The sequence below is a fragment of the Notamacropus eugenii genome, chromosome 1 (assembly GCF_028372415.1).
Source record: "Notamacropus eugenii isolate mMacEug1 chromosome 1, mMacEug1.pri_v2, whole genome shotgun sequence".
Lineage (NCBI taxonomy): Eukaryota > Metazoa > Chordata > Mammalia > Diprotodontia > Macropodidae > Notamacropus > Notamacropus eugenii.
This window is the reverse complement of record NC_092872.1, coordinates 714,996,554-715,016,245: the sequence shown is the minus strand read 5'-3', so window position 1 is coordinate 715,016,245 and position 19,692 is coordinate 714,996,554. Positions and strand designations below refer to the sequence as shown.

General features: G+C 40.5%; 1 protein-coding gene across 5 annotated transcripts in view; it reads left to right on the top strand.

Moving 5' to 3' along the window:
• HYDIN (HYDIN axonemal central pair apparatus protein) overlaps nucleotides 1–19,692 on the top strand; it is a 468,388-nt gene that overhangs the window by 80,877 nt on the left and 367,819 nt on the right. For all 5 annotated transcript variants that reach the window (XR_011972958.1, XM_072636610.1, XM_072636609.1 and 2 more), the window contains exon 6: nucleotides 5,280–5,479. Coding sequence is in view for 4 of the 5 variants with exons in the window: in XM_072636610.1 (XP_072492711.1) it covers nucleotides 5,280–5,479 (200 nt within the window). In the remaining variant the exon portion in view is untranslated. The remainder of the gene's footprint in view (nucleotides 1–5,279; nucleotides 5,480–19,692) is intronic.

Below are 19,692 nucleotides of genomic sequence, written 5' to 3'. Positions count from 1 at the left end.
AGAGAGCAAACATCCTCACCCACTCTAGATGAACTAATTGTGTAAATTTTCTTGATTCTATTAAGATGATGGAAATTGGGAACCTTATTACTTTTATTTCATTTTTTTATCTCTCTGAAAAATGCATTTTCCTGGGGGCTGAAAGAAGCTTTTTTTAATGCTTAGCCATGGTTAGATGTTGCCGCTAGACTGTTTAGTCTAGGAACAACAGGAGATTTTTTTTCTTGTGGACCCTGTATACGTCTTGTTTCCTCTTTGTATCTCTACGATAGTATCTTGTACATGATAAATCGGGTATGGAGCAAGCATTTATTAAACCACTATAGTGTGCCAGGCACTGTGCTAAATTCTTTGCAAATATTATCTCATTTAATCCTCACAAAAGCCCTGCAAAGTGGGTGCTGTTATTATCCTCATTTTTACAGTTAAGGTAGTCAAGGCAGACAGAGGTCAAATGACTTGCCCAGGATCACACTGCTAGTAAGTGTCCAAGACTGGATTTGAATTCAGGTCTTCCTGACTGGAGGCACAACATGCTATCCACTGTATTACCTAGGTAGCAGCCAGGTGTAAGCATAAGAACTTGCTTAATAAATGTTTAATTGAATTAATATGATACTTTTAAAAAAATCTTGGGACTGCATTAGCAATTTACTTTAGAAAACTAGACATTGATTTTTCCAACCCAAATCATTAATTTTATTTAAAAATTTTTTTTCAATGAATAAGAATCTATTTTCTTTCTCCTCCTCACTTACCGCCCCCCATTGGGGGGAAAACCCACAGCAAAACAAAACAGAATAAAGCCCCTCTGGCAAATGTGTATGGTCAAACAAAGCTAAATGCTTTAGCTATGTACCAAAAATATGTACCTCATTGGGCTTTTTGAGTTCACTCCCCCTGTGCCAGGGGGTGGGCAGGAGGCTTTACCATGTGTTCCCCTGGAATCATAATTGGCCATTGCATTGATCAAGACTCATAAGTCTTTCAAAGTTGTCTTCACAATATTCTTATTGTATAAATGGAAAATATTAATTTTGAAGGCAAGATTTCATCTTGTCAAAAATGAAGGCAAGTCTCAGGTATTGTAGTGAAGCAGTTTTTAGTGGGGCAGCTACGTGGTGCTGTGGGTAGAGCTCTGGGCTTGAAATCAGGAAGACTCATCTCCCTGAGTTCAAATCTGGCCTCACATAGTTCCTAGCTGTGTGACTCTGGGCAAGTCTTTTAACCCAGTTTGCCTTAGTTTCATCATCTGTAAAATGAGCTGGAGAAGTAAGTGACAAACCTTTCCAATATCTTTGCCAAGAAAATCCCCAAATAGGAGCATGGAGAATCAGACACAATTGAACTGAATTTTTAGTGGCAAGTGAGCTAGTATTTATTAAGCACCTACTATCTGCCAGACCCTGTGCTAAGCAGTGGAGAAAGAGTAGGTGGAATTTGCAGTGGGGGTGGGGAGGGGGTGGGGATGGAGGTGAGTGTCTAAAATAATCCCTACACGGAAAGTCCCTGAACTATTGCTGTAGGGTGTTTTCCCTTTTCTGGGCTCCACACCTCAAGGACTTGGCTGGGCTTCAAAGGTAAGCCATGAAGATGATTAAAGCATCAGAAAATGGGACCTTTGAGGAAAGGCCTTGGAATTATTTAACGTAGAGAAAGAACTCAAGAATGACTTTGCAGTTTTTAAGGATATGCAGAGTTATACTCTGAGGAGTATTACCAGATTTTTTTTCACCCACTCCCACCCTGCCCTCACACTCTTGGACAGAATAAGAGGAAATAGACTTCAGGTGCTGCTTGAGGGTGGTGTTAGATGTGAAGACAAATGTTCTAACAGTAAATCAGCTTAATCAGCAAACATTTCTTATGCACTTAGTCTGTGGCAGACCCTGTGCTCTGCACAGACTATACAAAGAAACAGGTTGTGCTCTGAAGGGCCTTACATTCTAATGGGAGAGCCAACATTTGTAAATCAGTGCATACCAGCTAAGTACAGAGTGAGTGAAAAGTAGTCATAGAGCAGGGAAATAAATAGAAATAATAAGCAAAAATAGTTAAATGTGAAATGGGTAGGGTAATGTTTCTGTTAGGCAGCTAGGTGGATCAGTGGAGAGGTGCTGAGCCTGGAGTCACCAAGTCTCATCTTCCTGAGTTCAAATCCAGCCTCAGATACCTACTAGCTGGTGATGCTGGTGTGAGAAACATGCTCACTCTAGAAGGAACAATACTCTTTGTGAAGCCAGGAAGGCTCTTATATATTTTTTTTACATCCTTTGTAAATGAGTAACTCCTTATAGGAGCACACTTGCTTAGACAAATGCAAGGCTTTTTATTTCCTGTCTCTGATTCATATTTTCCCCTTTGTTTCCCATTGGCTAGATGCAACTTCCTGAACCACCTCTTCCATGTTCTCCTTGACATGTTCCCCCTCAAACAGTTCATTAAGCATACAAGCTTCTGACCTTTCACTTAATCAGAAACCTGGTTGTCCCAGCTTTGCTTAGAACCAGTCACGTATGACTTACAATTCTGTTATCAATGAAAGCAGGGAGTAGTTTTAATCCTGTGGAAACAGAATTCCTTCCTTTGTTTCTCACATTGGGCAGGCCACTTAACCCTGTTTGCTTCAGTTTCCTCATCTGTCAATGAGCTGGAGAAGGAAATGGCAAACCACTCCAGTATCTTTGCCAAGGAAACCATAACGGGGTCACAAAGAGTCAAACACAACTAAAAAATGATGAGCAATAACAACGATGTTTCTAAAAGTATGGTTAAGATCTATGTAATCATAACTGAGAGAGCTAGGTATTTCCTGAATCTATTAAACACGTATGGTTTGTATTGTCTCTTATATTTAATGTTACTCCAGAAGAGGATTTGGGAACCTTTTGGTTGCTGTTGAGGGCCATTGACTCTCAGGGAAAAAAGTTAATCAGGAAATATTTATTAAGTGCCTGCTGTGTGCCAGCCATTGTGCTAAGTGCTGGGGATACAAAAAGAGGCAAAAGGCAGCCCGTGCCTTCAAGAACCACAAATGTAAATATAATTTAATCTAAGTGATTTTTGTGAAAAAGAGAAAACAATACCTATACAAGTCATATGACTTAAAAAGTTTTATTGAAGCCTTTAATTTTTATATCACAGTCATTCCCAGACCTTGCCCCTAAAATGAGACCCCTCTTGGAACAGTCAGTTAAATACCATCAGCACAACACAGTAGTCACATCTGACAGTGCTTGCTGCATTCTGTATGTCACCCCTGTAGCCCCCTCCCTCTGTATGGCCAGGGAGTGCTTCCACACAACCCCTTTGAATCTGTGATTAATAGTTACTCAGCATTCAGACTCATTTTAGTGAGTCTTCCCCCTTTTTACATTAAGGTTGACATTGTGGGTTTTGCTTATTTCAATCTATATCTTATATTCATCCATCATAATTTGTTCAGCCATTTCAAGGGGTATATACTTAGTTTCTATGTTTTGCTGTCACAAAAGTACTGCTGTGATTATCTTGTCATGTTAAAATATTCCATATTCTTTCTGTCTTTGACCTCTCAGGGGATAGGAAACAATTTTGTCTTTTATTTCATATGATTCCTAAAGGTTTTTCTGAATCACCCATGAAATGAAAACATAAACCAACAAACAAGAAGCATCAATATTTCTGTGATAAATACAGCAGCAACAATTAAAAACCCAACTTGTACTTCTCTGCTGTGATCAGCTTTGGAAGGGGAACCTGAGAGATGGAGAAAAAGGGACAGGATCCAAAAGACACACACACACACACACACACACACACACACACACACACAGAAAGAGGTGTAGAGGAACACTCAGATACATTGGACTGTTGTGGAAAAAGACTCTGCATTTTTGTAATTCTAGGCATAACCTTGATAACCCACAGCTTGGGGCTTATTCCACAAACTACATGAGATTAACCAAAGGGATAAATCTCTACCAGGGCCAGAGTTTTCTATCACTATCCTGTGGGTCATAGGGCTTTTATGAAATTATCTACCCCTTAATGCTCTTGCTCCTTCCTGGCAGCAGAGTGGCTCTGTGGATAGTAATAGACTCAGCTTCCTGAGTTCAAATCTGGCTTCAGACACTTAGTAGCTGTATGACTGGGCAAGTCACTTCAGCCTGTCTACCTCAGTTCCTCATCTGTAAAATGAGCTGGAGCAGGAAACGGCAAGCCACTCCTGTGTCTTTGACAAAAATGGGATCACAAAGAGTCAGCCATGACTGAAAACAATGCTTCTTACTAGATTATGTTTTCAGTGACTTAACACTACCTCATACCAGTAACATACCTGAAAACGGAAGATTCTAGGAAAACCCAGATGAAGAAAACCAAACCTGTTCTTCCCGATCAGATGATATCCAAACTTCAAACCTGCTTATTACCAAGCATGGGGTTCTTGATTTTCCCTACCAGTCCTTTTTCATATTGTGGTGTTCTCCTTTTTTGGTCTTGTTTTGTAACACTGGAGAAGAGAGAAATGCTGGACTTGGGGTCAGGAAGACCTGAGTTCAAATCCTGCCTAAGACAATGTGAGGCCTCAGACAGTCCACTTAGCCTCCCTCAACCTGTTTCCTCATTTGTGAAATGGGGATAATAATAACATCAACCTCTGAAAGATTTTGTGAGGATCAAATGAGGCATTAGGTATAAAGTAATTTGCAAACCTTAAAGCATTATAGAAATGTTCACAATTTTATTATATTACACGCTGTTTGTTTTTCAGTTGTTTTTCAGTCATGTCCAACTCTTCAAAACCCCATTTTGGGGTTTTCTTGGCAGAGATGCTGGAGTGGTTTGCCATTTCTTTCTTCAGTTCTTTTGATAGATGGAGAAACTGAGGAAAACAGGGCTAAATGGCTTGCCCAGGTTCACAAAGCTAGGCAGTGTCTGAGGCCAAATTTGAACTCAGGAAGATGACTCTTCCCAGCAGTGTGTGCACTATGGCATCACCTAGCTGCCCCTTAGAAGTCATAAGTTTACGTAAATGATATATTTGGCTAGCAGCATCTCAGTCATGTGGAATGGAAAATGCACACCTGGAAGGTCATCTCTTTGATTTGAATGGCTATTTTTGATAAAACTCAGAATTCAAATACCACTCTGGATATTAGAATTGGTTAGATAAAGCAGATTCCACTAAGTTATTCGGTGAAATGCATAATAAAAGGCCATTCCTCCCCCCTGCCCCCTTCTCCCAAAGGCTTGGGGCTTGTGGGCTGCTGGCTGATGAGTCCTCTTTTTCCTTGTAGGATTATTCCCATGTGCTCACCTGTGTTACCGAAAGAGAGAAGTTCATCGTGCCTATTAAGGCTCGAGGTGCTCGGGCCATTCTGGATTTTCCTGATGAACTTAACTTTGGCATTTGTCCAGTCAAGTACAGCACCCAGAAGATTCTGCTGGTACGGAATATTGGCAACAGGGAGGCCGTGTTCCACATACAAATTGGGAGGTAGGCATTCCTTGGCCCTGGCTGTGATTGATTACAGCTCCACGCCAGATGCAGTCAGCACCCCTAGTCTGCAAGCTGAGCAATACATATTGAATTGCTTCCTTACAAATTTTAATTAGCCATTTCTCCCAGCCTCTGTCAAGTAGGGCAGAATGAATAATCTCTGTCTCTCTGTCTCTGTCTTTCTGTCTGTCTGTCTTTCTCTCTCTCTCTGTGTCTCTCTCCTGTCTCCTCTATCTCCTCTCCATCTTTCTGTCTTTCTCTCTCCCTCATCTCCTCTCTGTCTCTGTCTCCCTCCCTCCCTCCCTATATCTCTCTCTCCTTCTCCCTTCAGATGGTACTAAGGTGTAAAGGAAGTCACTCAGCATGCTATTCTGAAAAATAGGCTGACAGTTCAAAGACTAGTGTCTTCCATGTATTCTTTGTCCATTTAACTGTACTGCCTCTGCATCATTGGTGGGCATGGCTTATATTCTTAAAAAGCAAGTGCTTAATGTTTGAAACTGAATGGGACCTTTGAGATCATCCAAGAGCTAGATTGATTTAGCATTTTAAGGTTTAGAAAGTGATTTATTTACATGTGTTAACTCATTGGCTCCCAGTCCAAACCCCTCATTTTACAGATGAGGAAACTGAGGTAGACAGAAGTTAAGTGACTGTCCAGTCATATAGGAAGCAGCAGAAATAGGATTTTCTCTACCTTGCCTCCATTTGGATTCCTCCTTCCCCAAATGGTGGCGAGTCTGGCGCAGTACACAAGTGCTGGATCTGGTGCCAGAAAGACCTGGGTTCAGTCCCTGCCTTAGACCCTTCTTAGCTATGTGACTCTGAGTGAGTCACTTAACTGCTGTCTCAATTTCCCTCATCTGTGAAATGGGGATAATAATGATACTTACTTCCAGAGCTATTGTAAGGATTACATGAAATACTAAAAGCCCCAAATAAATGTTGGCCATCATCATCTTATTGTTGTCTTCTTCCCAGGTCTTCAGATTCCAAATCTAATATTGTAACACAATCTTAGGTATTTTAATTGTTAAAAATAAAATCAATCCGCAAATATTGGCCAAAAATGTGCCATGAGAGGCGCCATGTTAGGGGTAGTGGGGGAGATAGCAAGTTGGTGACATGGCCCTTCTCCTTCAGGAGTTGTATGATCTTGCAGCCTAAAGCTCCATGAGTGTCAGAGTAGCTTTGTGCCTACTACGTACCAGGATGAAGAGAGAAGAAAGGGGGCAGGGAATTCTGGACAACACTGAGTTCCTGGTCAATGCCAAGTTCTCTTCCTGGAGAAAACAGAAGATGTGTTTTCAATAATATCAACGTCTTGACTCTGGCCTCTTGGAAGGAAGTTCCTGTGGTCTTGGAGCTGAAAGGACCACCAGGACCCGAGATCCAAGGTTCCAGAGCAAAACTGGATCTTGCCTATTTGCCCTAGTCCCACTGCCACTAATGGCATGACTCTGGGCAGGTTGTTTAGCCTCTGTGTGTTTTTATTCCGTCATTAATAGAGTGAAGCGGGTTGACTAGACATTCTCTTGAGAGCTGAGCTTATGAGTTATTCAGACTATTCAGGTAAAATGAAAGGGGAATATTGAGTCTCTAGCAGTACCAGATTCTTCAAACACCTTAGGGTAGCATTATATGTTGGGAGGAAGGTGAGGAATTGATTCTCTAGCTGCCCCAAGTGCAAAATTCTCTTTGGATAGAGTCCTAAACCTTAGTAATAAGTCTAGAGCACTATATAGTTTCCTAGGGGAGCATGGGGTTTTTTGAAAACTGAGGAATCACTCTATTGGCCTCAAGCATGTTTTCCTTTCCAGGAGAGTCTCAACTACATGGTAATGCTGTGAGTCTGGAGGACTATTTAGTCCTTGATATTCATTCTGGTGGGTCTCAACAGAGAGGGAAAAAGAGATGTCTTATGGACCCCTATGAATGCTTTGTGGGTTTTTTTGTATTTTTTTAAGGGCTGAAATAAAGGCTATCCTATATCCAATATAGATTGTTACCTTGAGTGCTAAGGGACCTTTTTACCCACCAAGTTTTAGATACAACCAAGTTCCAAAGTTCTTAGGGAACCCTTGGTTGGAGTCATAATCCAAAGGATGATGATTTGTGGGAGGCACTCCAGAAGTGAACCCAGACCAGGAAAACCTAGAACTGATGTTCTGATTACATCACTTCCCAATTTATCATCTATGGTTTAATTTTTATTCTCAAGGTAACCATATGAGATAGGTGAGAGAGGGGAAGATTTTATTATCTCATTTTACAGTTTAGGAAACTGAGGCTTATTGAATTGTGATTTGTCTAAAACCATGTAGCCATTAAAATAGGATAATAGTATTTAGCACTGAAAAAGAACTTAGAGAGAATTTTATTCATCTCCCCTTTTTTACACATGGCCATAATACCCAAAGTGACATTCATATTCATATAGATAGGGGGGCAGAGCCAGGAAGGGGGAATAACAGCAGAGACTTCCCTGAGCTCTCCCCCAATGCCTTCCAAATACCTGTAAAAATGACTCTAACCAAATTTTAGAGCTATAGAACCCACAAAATGACAGTGAAACAAATCCCCAGCCTAAGACAACTTGAAAAGTTGATAGGAAGGGTCTTTCCCCCTGGGAAAGGAGCAGAGGGCAGTCCAGTGGGACCTGCACTGATGAGCCAGGTCTCAGGGGGCTGAATCATTGGCAGCTGTGGCAATTTCCAAACTTCTCACCCCATAAACACCTAAAAGGTCAGTGGGAAAACTCTGTGGGACCTGGGTGAAAGAGGATTTGGTCTTCCTAGGTTCAGCCCCAGAATGGTGGGGATAGTGGCAACGGCAGTGGTGGCAGCAGAAGCTGCTTCCAGAGCTCTGGGCCCACAGATGGTGGAGGATCAAGTGACTGATACAAAATCCCTGAAGCCTGGGACACTATACCCAAACTCCACCCCCATCACAACCCCCACTGGAAGCAGAGTCCTGCCTTGACAAAGAGTTAAAAAGTCAAATGTTTGTCTGGGAAGATGAGTAAACATCATAAAAGAACACAGACTATAGAATCTTCCTTTGATGACAAGGAAGATCAGAGCATATAATCAGAGAAGAACAGCAGAGTCAAAGTTCCTCCACCAAAAGCCTCCAGGAGAAATATGAATTGGTCACAGGTCATGGAGGAGCTCAAAAATGATTTTGAAAATCAAGTAAGAGAAGTAGAGGAAAAATTGGGAAGAGAAATGAGAGTGATGCAAGAAAATCAAGTCAACAGCATGCTAAAAGAGATGCAAAAAAATAGTGAAGAAAATAACACCTTAAAAATAGACTAATCCAGATGGCAAAGGAAGTCCAAAAAACCATTGAGGAGAAGAATACCTTAAAAAGCAGAATTGGCCAATCAGAAAAGGATGTCCAAAAGCTCACTGAAGAAAATAATTCCTACAAAATTAGAAAGGAGCAAATGGAAGCTAATGACTTTATGAGAATTCAAGGAATTATAAAACAGAACCAAAAGAATGAAAAAATAAAAGATGATGTGAAATATATCTTATTGGAAAAACCATTGACCTGGAAAATAGGTCCAGGAGAGATCATTATTGGACTACCTGAAAACCATGAACAGAAAAAAAGAACCTACACATCATCTTTCAAGAAATTATCAAGGAAAACTCCCCTGGTATTCTAGAACCAGGGGGTAAAATAGAAATTAAAAGAATCCACTGATCACCTCTGGAAAGAAATCCTAAAAGGAAAATTCCTAGGAATATTGTAGCCAAATTCCAGAGTTCTCAGGTCAAGGAGAAAATATTGCAAACAGCCAGAAAAAACAATTTGAGTATTGTGGAAATACAATCAGCATAACACAAGATCTAGCAGCTTCTACATTATGGGATTGCAGGGCTGGGAATATGATATTCCAGAGGTCAGAGGAGCTAGGATTAAAACCAAGAATCACCAGAAAAATTGAGCATAATCCTTCAGGGGCAAAAATGGATATTGAATATTCAATGAAATAGAGAAATTTCAAGCATTTTTGATGAAAAGACCAGACCTGAATAGAAAATTTGGCTTTCAAATACAAGAATCAAGAGAAGCATGAAAAAGTCAACAGAAAAGAGAGATCATAAGAGACTTATTAAAGTTGAACTGTTTACATTCTTACATGAAAGATGATGTTTGTAATTCATGAGATCTTTCTCAGTATTAGGGTAGTTGGAGGAGATAGATAGACAGATAGACAGACAGGCAGGCAGGCAAGCAGATAGATAGACAGACAGACAGACAGACAGACAGATAGATAGGTAGGTAGATAGACAGACAGACAGATAGATAGATAGGTAGGTAGATAGAGGGCACAGGGTGAGTTGAATATGAAGGGATGATATCTAAAAATAAAATTAAGGAATGAGAGGAATATATTGAGAGACGGAAAAAGGGAGAGATATAGTGGAGTAAATTATCTCACATAAAACATGCAAGAAAAAGGTTTTACAATGGAGGGTAAGAGGGGAAAGGTGAGAAGGAATGGGTGAGCCTTACTCTCCTTGGATTTGGAGGGAATAACATACACACTCAATTGGGTATCTTACCCTACAAGAAAGTAGCAGGAAAGGGGATAAGAGGGGAGTATGATGGAAGGGAGGGCTGATTGGGGGAGGGGGTAATCAGAGGCAAACACTGTAGAACAGGGACAGGGTCAAAGGAGAAAATAGAATAATTGGGGGGCAGGATAGGATAGAGGGAAATATAGTTAGTCTTTCACAACATGACTATTATGCATAACTACACATGTATAACCTATATTGAATGGCTTGCCTTGTCAATGAGGGTGGGTGGAGAGACAAGAAGGAAGAGAATTTGGAATTCAAAGTTTTAAAAACAAATGTTAAAAAATTGTTTTTACATGCAACTGGGAAATGATATACAGGCAATGGGGTAGAGAAGTCCATCTAGCCCTTCAAGAAAGTAAAGGGAAAGGGGACAAGAAGGGTGGATGATAAAAGGGAGGACAGACTAGGGGAAGGGGTAATCAGAATGCATGCCATCTCAGGGTGGGGGTGGAGGAAAGATGGGAAGAAAATTTGGAACTCAAAATCTTGTGGAAACAAATGTTGAAAACTAAAACAAATAAATTTTTTAAAAAAGAAAAAAATTCATATAGGTAGAAAGAGCAGAAGCCAGAGTGGAATTCCAGCCCTTTATCTCTACATCTTGAGATTTTTCATCCTTAAAATACTTAGACTACCTTACTTCAGAGGAATTCAAATCGTGCTTTCTGCATAATGTCTCTGTGAGCCTCAAACATATTTCTAGAATCACAGAATGCTAGAGCTGAGAGAGACCTTAGGATCATCTAGTTCAACCCTGTCATTTAACAGACGAAAAAGTGAATGTCAGATGTACTACTCACCTTAAGCTTCGTGGAGGATGAAGGGAGGATGGGCTTCCAGAACCAGCCCAGGAATGACCTGAGCACTGACATCTTGTTACTTACCAACCCAGCCTCCTCAGCTGTGCCTCCCAGTTCTCCTCCCAGGGTCAGTTGGGTCATCGTGAGTATCCCAACTAGATCTTTGGACACCAACCCCAAGATGCTGACTATTATTCCTGGTGAAGTTGGAAAGGATGATGACAGGCATGATTGGTTTACCATGAGTTAGGGAGGATGTATCTTCTTCCGTTACTTAAAATAAATGTGGTATACCACAAACCACAGGCCTCTAAACATTTGCCTTCGTTTGGAAAGTCTCACCATGAGAACCAGGTTCTCAATGAATTTGGAAAAGAAGTAGGGGCAACATCCCTAATATGAAATTATTACTATGCCAAAACTTTAAAAGTCCCGCAGTAAAGCAGAGTCAAGTTCCATACATAGATACAGCCAAAACATTCATTTCATAAATTTAATGGTTAGGTTACCAAGGAGGTCAGTCTAAGACTATCCTATTTCCCCTCTCCCCCCACATGGATAAACCTTCTTTAGCCAGTCAGCAATCATTATATTAAGAGTTTACTATGTGCTAGACTCTGTACTAAGCTCTAAGGATACAAATATTACCTTTCTGGCAAGGGGTTGACTGGCCACAAAACCCCTGGGATTTGTAGTTTTTGCAAGTTTGAGAAGAAAGGAAACTAACTCAGGATGAGGCATCAAGTGGGAGGGCAAAGGTTCTTCCTATATGGGGTAGAAGAGCTTGGAACTCTAGAGGAGCAAGGAGAAGTGAAGGGGAAGGTGGCCGTCATTCGATGGCTGCAGCCTGTTCTTGTCCGCCTCATCTGCAGACTACGAAAGATGACTTCCAAGTGAACAAGCAGAGAGGCCTGTGACCGTTGGCTTGTTTGTTTGTTTTTGATCTCGGGCACTGGCTACTCTAAACATGACAAAATCTATCTACGAGGAACCTGGTCCCTATTCTGCCCCTGCCTTCCACTTAGTTGTGGCTCTTAGAATTCTTTAAATTTAAAGATTTAATATTCTTTAAAAGATGTAATTATTTAATATTATTAGTGTACCATCTACACATTATTATGTTAATAATGTGTTAATATTACTGATATTAATATTACTTAAAAGATTTAATACTGTTTCTCATAAACACTTGTAGTATACCCTGACTTTATATTCTGTGGTGTCCCTTTGTCTGTGGGAGGAGGGCTGGTGGCAGCCATTCTAGAGAAGGACCTTTCCTAGGCCCAACACGAGTCATTTCATAACTATCCTTCCAAGGACATAATGACTATCCCGGCAGGCCACCTTTTAAAATCTGCCCCCTGAACATGAGCCTGAGGGTAGCTGAATATTAGGCAAAGAAAGATTAAATCATTATGCCTGCCTTTAAGGAGCTCAGAATCCAGTGGGAGGTGACCTGCAAACAACCAGCTATGGATGTAGGGAAGGTGATTTCAGAGGGAACAGCAGAGAGAGGGCATGTCAGGGAAAGCGTTACATGCCAGAGTTGTTTGTATTTGATCCTGCAGGAGAATGGGAGCTACTGGAATATATCACTGGTGTGTGTGTGTGTGTGTGTGTGTGTGTGTGTGTGTGTGTGTGTGTGTGTGTGTGGCATCATCAGACTTATGCTGTAGGAAAATCACTTTGGTGGTTTTGCAGAAGAAAAGATTGAAGTGGGGAAGGCAGGGTAGATCAATTAGAAGGCTATTGCACTTGTTCTGATGGGAGGTGATAGAGGTCCAAGCTGGAGTGGGGGGGGGATGTCATGTGAATGGAGAGAATGAAGGAATGAGTTGTGATGAGGAGACAGCAATGACAAGACCTGGCAACTGCTCATTTATGTAAGTAAGTGACAGGCACACTAAGGTTCCAAATGGGAGTTTCTTGGAAGACAGTGGGACCCTTAGTAGGGACAGGGGAATCTGGAAGTTTTGGGAGAAAGTGACCTCTGCTTTAGACATTTGAGTTTGAGATGCTGATGTGATATCCAGTATGAAATGTCCAGTACAATAAAGGATGTCCAATACCATGTAATTAATGTCCAATGCAGTTATCAATAAAGGATTATAGTTCAGGAGGGAGATCAGATATATAGATCTAGGAGTCATCTGCATAGAGAAGATAAATGAACCCATGGACACCACTGGGGTGATGAAGTGAGAAAATGTCGAGAGAAGATAAAAAAAAAACAACTTATCACCCACGTCCTAAGTGCCAAACACTCTGCTAAGCACTGGGGATACAGACGCAAAGACAGTCCATGCCAGGAAGGAGCTTACATTAGGGTGTTAGTTTATTGGGAGAGGGAATTGTTTCATTATTTGCATTGTCCAGCATTCTAGCATAGTGCTTGGAACATGGTAAATGTTTAATAAATACTTGATTGGTTGATTGGTTATGATGGGGGAGACCCCACACCTGGGGGAGCGATGGCCAGGAAGGGGATACTTTGGTACTTAAAGTTATAGGGATAGTGAGTGTACTTGGGGGAATATATTGACACACCCCATCCAGAACAATGGGACAGTTGATATGGTAATCATTTCACAATTGAAAAGAGAGTGATAGGAAGGAAAGGGTATATTCCAGACAGCAATGGGGTGCAGGAGATGTCTGGAGAGAAGAGAATGAAGTGAAACATGCTCTTCTGAAATAGTGGGCTTAAAGAGGCAGTCGCAAGTCAGGACAGCTTGACCTCAGAGTGCAAGTTCCAGAGATGGAGAAGGCCCAGGATGGAGCCTTGGGATCAATGGATAGTTTGAGGAGATGACATGGGTGAAGAGCCAGCAAAGGAGGCTAATAGTCAGATAGGAGGAGGACTGAGAGAGGGAAGTGTCATCAAAACCCAGAGAGGAATTTCCAGGACAAGAGAATGGTTAGCGGTGTCAAACACTACAGAGAGGTCAAGAAAGATGAGGTTTGGGAAAGGCCGTTAAGATCTGGCAATTAAGAGTTCATTGGAGAGCAGGTTTTGTGGAGTGATATGCTTGGAAGTCAGATTGCAGAGGGTTTAGAAGAAAGTGGGAGGAGAATATATAGTGGGAGGAGGAAGCAAATATATAGGCAACTTTTTCATAGAGTTTGGCTGAGAAAGGGAGAAGAGATGTAGGACAATGATGGGGCTTTTTTAAGGGTAAAGAAGACTTGGGTGTGTTTAAAGACAACAGGAAGGGAACCAGTAGGTAGGGAGAGGTTGAGGATAAGTGAGGATGGGGATGACAGAAGGGACGAGGAGTTGGAGATGAGAGGGGAGAGGATCAAGAATATCTATAGAGGAGTTGGCAAGAATGAGACTAGAGTGAAGGAGAAGAGTGCGGATGATGCCCAGGATGTGATATCAGAAGAGGGAGCTCATGACTAACGACCTCCATTTTCTTAGTAGAGTGACAGGTGAGGTCATTAGCTGGGAAGAGGACGTACTATGGGAGTGTTGAGGAGGGAAGAGAAGGTTTGCGCCAGCCACTGAGATCAGTTGGGATAAAGAATTAAGTAGAATTGTCTTGCTGTACTGAGGGTCCAGCTGAGATTAGAATAACAAGTTTGCAGTGGATCCATAGAAGAAGAGAAACATTGAACACATGAATTATAAACTATGATACCATAAAGTAGTAAACAAAGCTAAGTATATGGACCTAAATGAAGACTTAATAAGGACATCTTAAATAATGAGACAGTCAAATAGCAAATCATCAAAACAATAGAACAAAATGTTGAGACAAGATAAAATTTCTGGGATTCAGCTAAAGCATTCTACAGAAAATTTATATCTCTGAGAAGTTGTCAAGAAGCATATTTTTATTATTTAAATAATTTAATTCATGATTGTCATCATTCCTTGAATTCTATTTATAGTAAAATTTCTTAAGATCTTGTAGTAGATTACTGGCATACTCTTTGGATTCTTCTTTATTTAAGAATTTTGAGAAATTGAAGAATTATGACTTGAGTTAAAGCAAAGATCTGGGTTTGGGAATTTATAGGAAACAGGTCCTTGGGAAGCTGGTACAAATAAAGAGCTTTATTATTATGCAATTATTATGCAAGCATGCAAAAAGCAAAGTAAGACCCATGGAAGTTAAGCAACTTGCCCAAGGTTGTGTAAGTATCAAGCATTAGAAGGAACATTTCAACCCAGATCCTCTGACTATTGAGCCAGTCTTCTTTCTGCTGGTCTATGCTGCCCAAATCCAATAAACCACTTGACCCATATGGTTGACTAATAAGAATGCCTCTTTTAAAAAATATAAAGACAATTTCCTAGAGATCCATGAGCAGCTGAGGCTGTGCAAGCCATACAGGAATTCCTTAAGCAATCCAGAGTATTAATGGGACTGACCAACAAATTGAGTAGAGGACCTGTATCTGATTTCAGATTTAGAGGAGCTGCATTTCCTTGGTCAAAAATGCCACCAATGCCTCAGAACTGTGTTTTCCTTAGTTTTCCAATAAGTTTGCCCTTGTGGGGGAGCATTTTGCCTTGTTTAGTCACGTTTTTTACTTCCAAGGTCCTGAATGAATGACTGAATAAAACATTTATTAAAGACTCAATACGGATACAACATTGTCAATACAAATGTCAAAGTAACACTATCTCTGCTCTCAAACAGCTCACATTCTAATGGGGGAGATAGCACAGACAAAAGGTTTCAGCTACAAGTCAGATGGAAAGGTTCTATTGATCTTAGGATCCAGCAGCAAAGCAGATGGTCATTTCAAAGCACTCATGTCATTTCCACTAATAAAATGACTCTCTTTCTGAAATGGAACAACTTGACAGAGACATAGACTTCAGTGGCAAGAATTCTCCATTCTGGGTTTTGAGTATTGGTGACTATAGCACTTGTAGGAGCAGCTACCAGGCTGCATCTCCATAGATGCTTTTGGGGCAGCTAGGTGGTGCAGTGGGTAGAGCACCAGTGCAGGAGTCAGGAGGACCTGAGTTCAAATCCCACCTCAAACACTTGATACTCACTAGCTGTATGACCTTGGGCAAGTCACTTAACCCCAATCGCCTCATCCTGGGTCATCTCCAGTCATCCTGATGAATATCTGGTCACTGGGTTCAGATGGCTCTGGAGCAGAAGTGAGACTGGTGACCTGCAGAGCCCTCCCTCACTCAAAACAAAGTCAGGTCATGTCATCATTTCTCTGATGGCATGGTCTTCTTTGGCAGCGAAGGATGAACACACACCATAGATGCTTCTTAGGAGGATGGCTGAGGGCACTAGTCTATGCTATGCAAATGCTGTTCCAAAATCCCTTTGGCATAGGGTCTCAGACTGTTTCCATCAGGATCTGAGGGAAGATGGTAGTCAAGGTGGTAATGGTAGTGATGATGTGATTTCCTTGGCACATGCTGCCAAGAAGCTAGCCCTCTTTTCCTTAGAGTGCTAGCTGCTTCATCAGGCTGGCTTGCCTACCTTGTGTGTGATAATTGGTTGGCTGTTGATGAGGATGGTTGGCCCTTTCTCCACAGGAGCTGAGTGCTACCTTCATGCATTTGGTATACTGATGCAATTCCTCACAATGAAGACTTACCTGATCGTCCTTCCTCTGAAGCTTCTGCTACTTGCCTTGTTAACAGATAGCCTCTAAGTACTCCAGATAGCTGCATGTCATTGCATGCTAACCCACTGACCCTCAGGAGTATGCTCTAATCTGACTCAGCATGGGTCTGATGCTTTGAAGCTTTAGTGAATGTACCCAGATCTTTTGCATCATTGAGACATTAAGAGGAAGTGTCAGTCCTTACCCATTTCAACATCTTAAAAAATGCACAGCTATGTGACCTTGGAACCCGACACCATCACTGTCTAAAATTCTCTTTGGGGAAAAACATTTGGGATAACTATGAATCTTGACACTGTCAGTTATTAAACATATGAAATTTTTAAAAATAGTAACAAGAAAACGGATCTTAGAGGAAAATGGGAGGAATAAAATTTAAGAGGATGAAGAGAAACTGTTAGCATTTGAATCATTCTGCACCCAATTCTAAAGTTCCTTTTGTTTTGCTGAATTTTTGACCCAAAGGAGTTTAGGATATTTTTAGTGGTGATGCTCTGTGGGTTCAGGACTTTGTTTTTCTTCGTAGAGCAAGAATGCTGATAACACATGCCATGACCTTTTTGGACCCAGATATTTGCCGAGGCCAGTAAGAGATGGGATCAGGTTTGGGAGCTGTGTAGAGTTCCAAATCCTTCTCAGAGTATTGTGTCTGTCGAACTTCAGCAGATCAAAGGGATATTCAATATAATTAGAAAATACTCTGAGGCTTATTGCCTTTGCATCATATTAGATAGGATTGATTAAGATAAGGAATTGGAGAAAAGTATTCTGAAGTGGATAGCCTGTATTTCTGCTTAAAAACAAACCAGTTTTGGATTCTATCCTACTCACTCTTGACAAACAATAAAGTCTTGAAATGAAGTTGGTGTTTTCACTTATGCATTTTAGCCGTCAATCAGAATGAATGGAATTTGGCGCTAAATAATTTAAGAACTAATATAGCTCAGAGACAAACATCACAGAATCTCAGAATTGAAAGGAGGGTCGAGGCCATCTGGTTCCATTTCTGCTCTATAGGGTCTTCAAAAATGGTCTTCAAGGCTTTGCTTAAAGCCTTCCAATGAAAAGAACTCTGGATAGTTCTAATGGTTAAATTTTATCCAACCTTTATTTTCCCTGACAATGTCCTCTTATTGTTCCTGGTTATACTTTTTGAGGCTAAACAAAACCATTTTAATCCCTCTTCCATGTAACAGACCTTCAAATACTTAAAAACATCCCTCATGTCACTCCCTAAGTCTTCTGTTCTTCAGCAGAAATATCTCCGTTTCCTTCAGCTGATTCTTATTCAGTATGATCTCAGGACCTTTTGCCTCATCAGTCTCCACTTCTAAACACAACGTTCCAAAAATGTGATGCCCAGGACAGAACATAACCCAACAAATGTAGTGGGAACAGGGTAGGGCATAACTGATCAATGATCTTCCTTGACCTCTTAAAGGGGATGTGCCTTCCCTGTCACACCATTGACTCATACTGTGTTTGCTCACCACTAAAATGTCCAGATATTTTTTCAGATGAATTGCTGTTTGGTTATGCCTTCCTAACTTGTACGTGTGAAATTGATTTTGAACTCATGAAGACTTTTAAAAAAATGTCTGTTAAATTTCCTATCAGTCCAATACTCTACCTTGTCAATTGATTTCTTTGGATCCTTACTTTGTCATCCAACATGTTAGCTGTCTTCTGGCTTTGCATCCTTTGCAAATTTAGTGGGTATATAGCATTTGTGCCTTTATCTGTCATTGATAAACGTATTGAATAGTTCCACTTCAAGCACAGAGCTCTGGAACAGCATACCCTTCTTTCAAGATAACATAGAACCAATAAAGATTTGTCTTGGAGTCTAGTCATTCAATTAGTTTTGAATCTAAATGTCTTGTTGTCCAGCTCCTGTCTCTCTGTCTTATTTACACAAGGCTAGCCTATCAGACTCTGTTAAATTCTTTATTAGTATTGAGGTAAACTCTATCTACAGCACTCCTCTATCTTCCCCAAAAGAAATGATGTTAGTCTGGCTTGGTTTGTACTTGATAGAAGCATGCTGGCTCTTTGTTATCTCTGCTTTATTTTCTAGGTGTTCATTCACCATTCCTTTAACATGACTAGATTTTACATTTAAAATATTTGCCAAAAATGAATGTCAAGTTTGCTGGCCTGGGGTTTGCAGATTCTGTTCCCATTTTTGAAAATTGGGACAACATTTACCTATCTCTGGTATAGTGACACCTCTCTCATTCTCCACAGTTTTTCAAACATCTTTGAAATGGACTCAGTAATCATGTTTGCCCATTCTTTCAGTAGGCAGTGTGGCCCAGTGGACAAAGCTGAGTTTGGAGTCAGGAAGAGCTGAATTTGACTCCCTTCTAAGACTCTAATATCTGTGTGACCCTGGCAAAGTCATTTATTCTCTCCCAATCTTCATATATAATAAAAGCACCTACCTCACAGGACTGTTTCAAAAGAGATAATATATGTGAAATGTTTTGTTAATATTAAAACATCATATTGGAACTATGCCCCCAAAGCTATTAAACTGTGCTGATCCTTTGATCCAGCAATACATAACCCAAGAAGATAAAAGAAATAGGAAAAGGACATATATGTGCAAAAATATTTATCGCAGTTTTTTGTGTGTTGACAAGAAAATTGAGAGGATGCTCATCAATTGGGAAATGGCTGAACAAGTGATGGTATGTTAATGTGATGGAATACTATCATGCTGTGTGAACTGATGAAGGGGAAGGTTTTAAAAAAGTCTGAAAAAAATGTATCTGAATTGATGCAGAAGGAAGTGAGCAGAACCAGGAGAATATTGTACACAGTAACAACAGTATTGTATAGTGATCTACTGTGAATAACTTAGCTATTCTCAGCAACACAGTGATCCAAGACAGTTCTGTAGGACTTGCAATGAAAGGTACTGTCAATCTCCAGGGAAAGAACTGGTAGAGTCTGAATGCAGATAAAAGATATTTTTCTTTATTTTTCTTGTTTTTTTTGCATGTGCTTTCTTTCACAGAATAACACACATAGAAATGTGTTTTACGTGACTATACATGTATAACTTATGTCAAATTGCTTGCCTTCCCAATGAAGGAAAGGAGGGGAAAGAGGGAAAGAATTTGGAACTCAAAATTTGAAAAAAAAGAATATTAAATTGTTTATACATGTAATTGTGAAAAACATTAAATAAGATCTA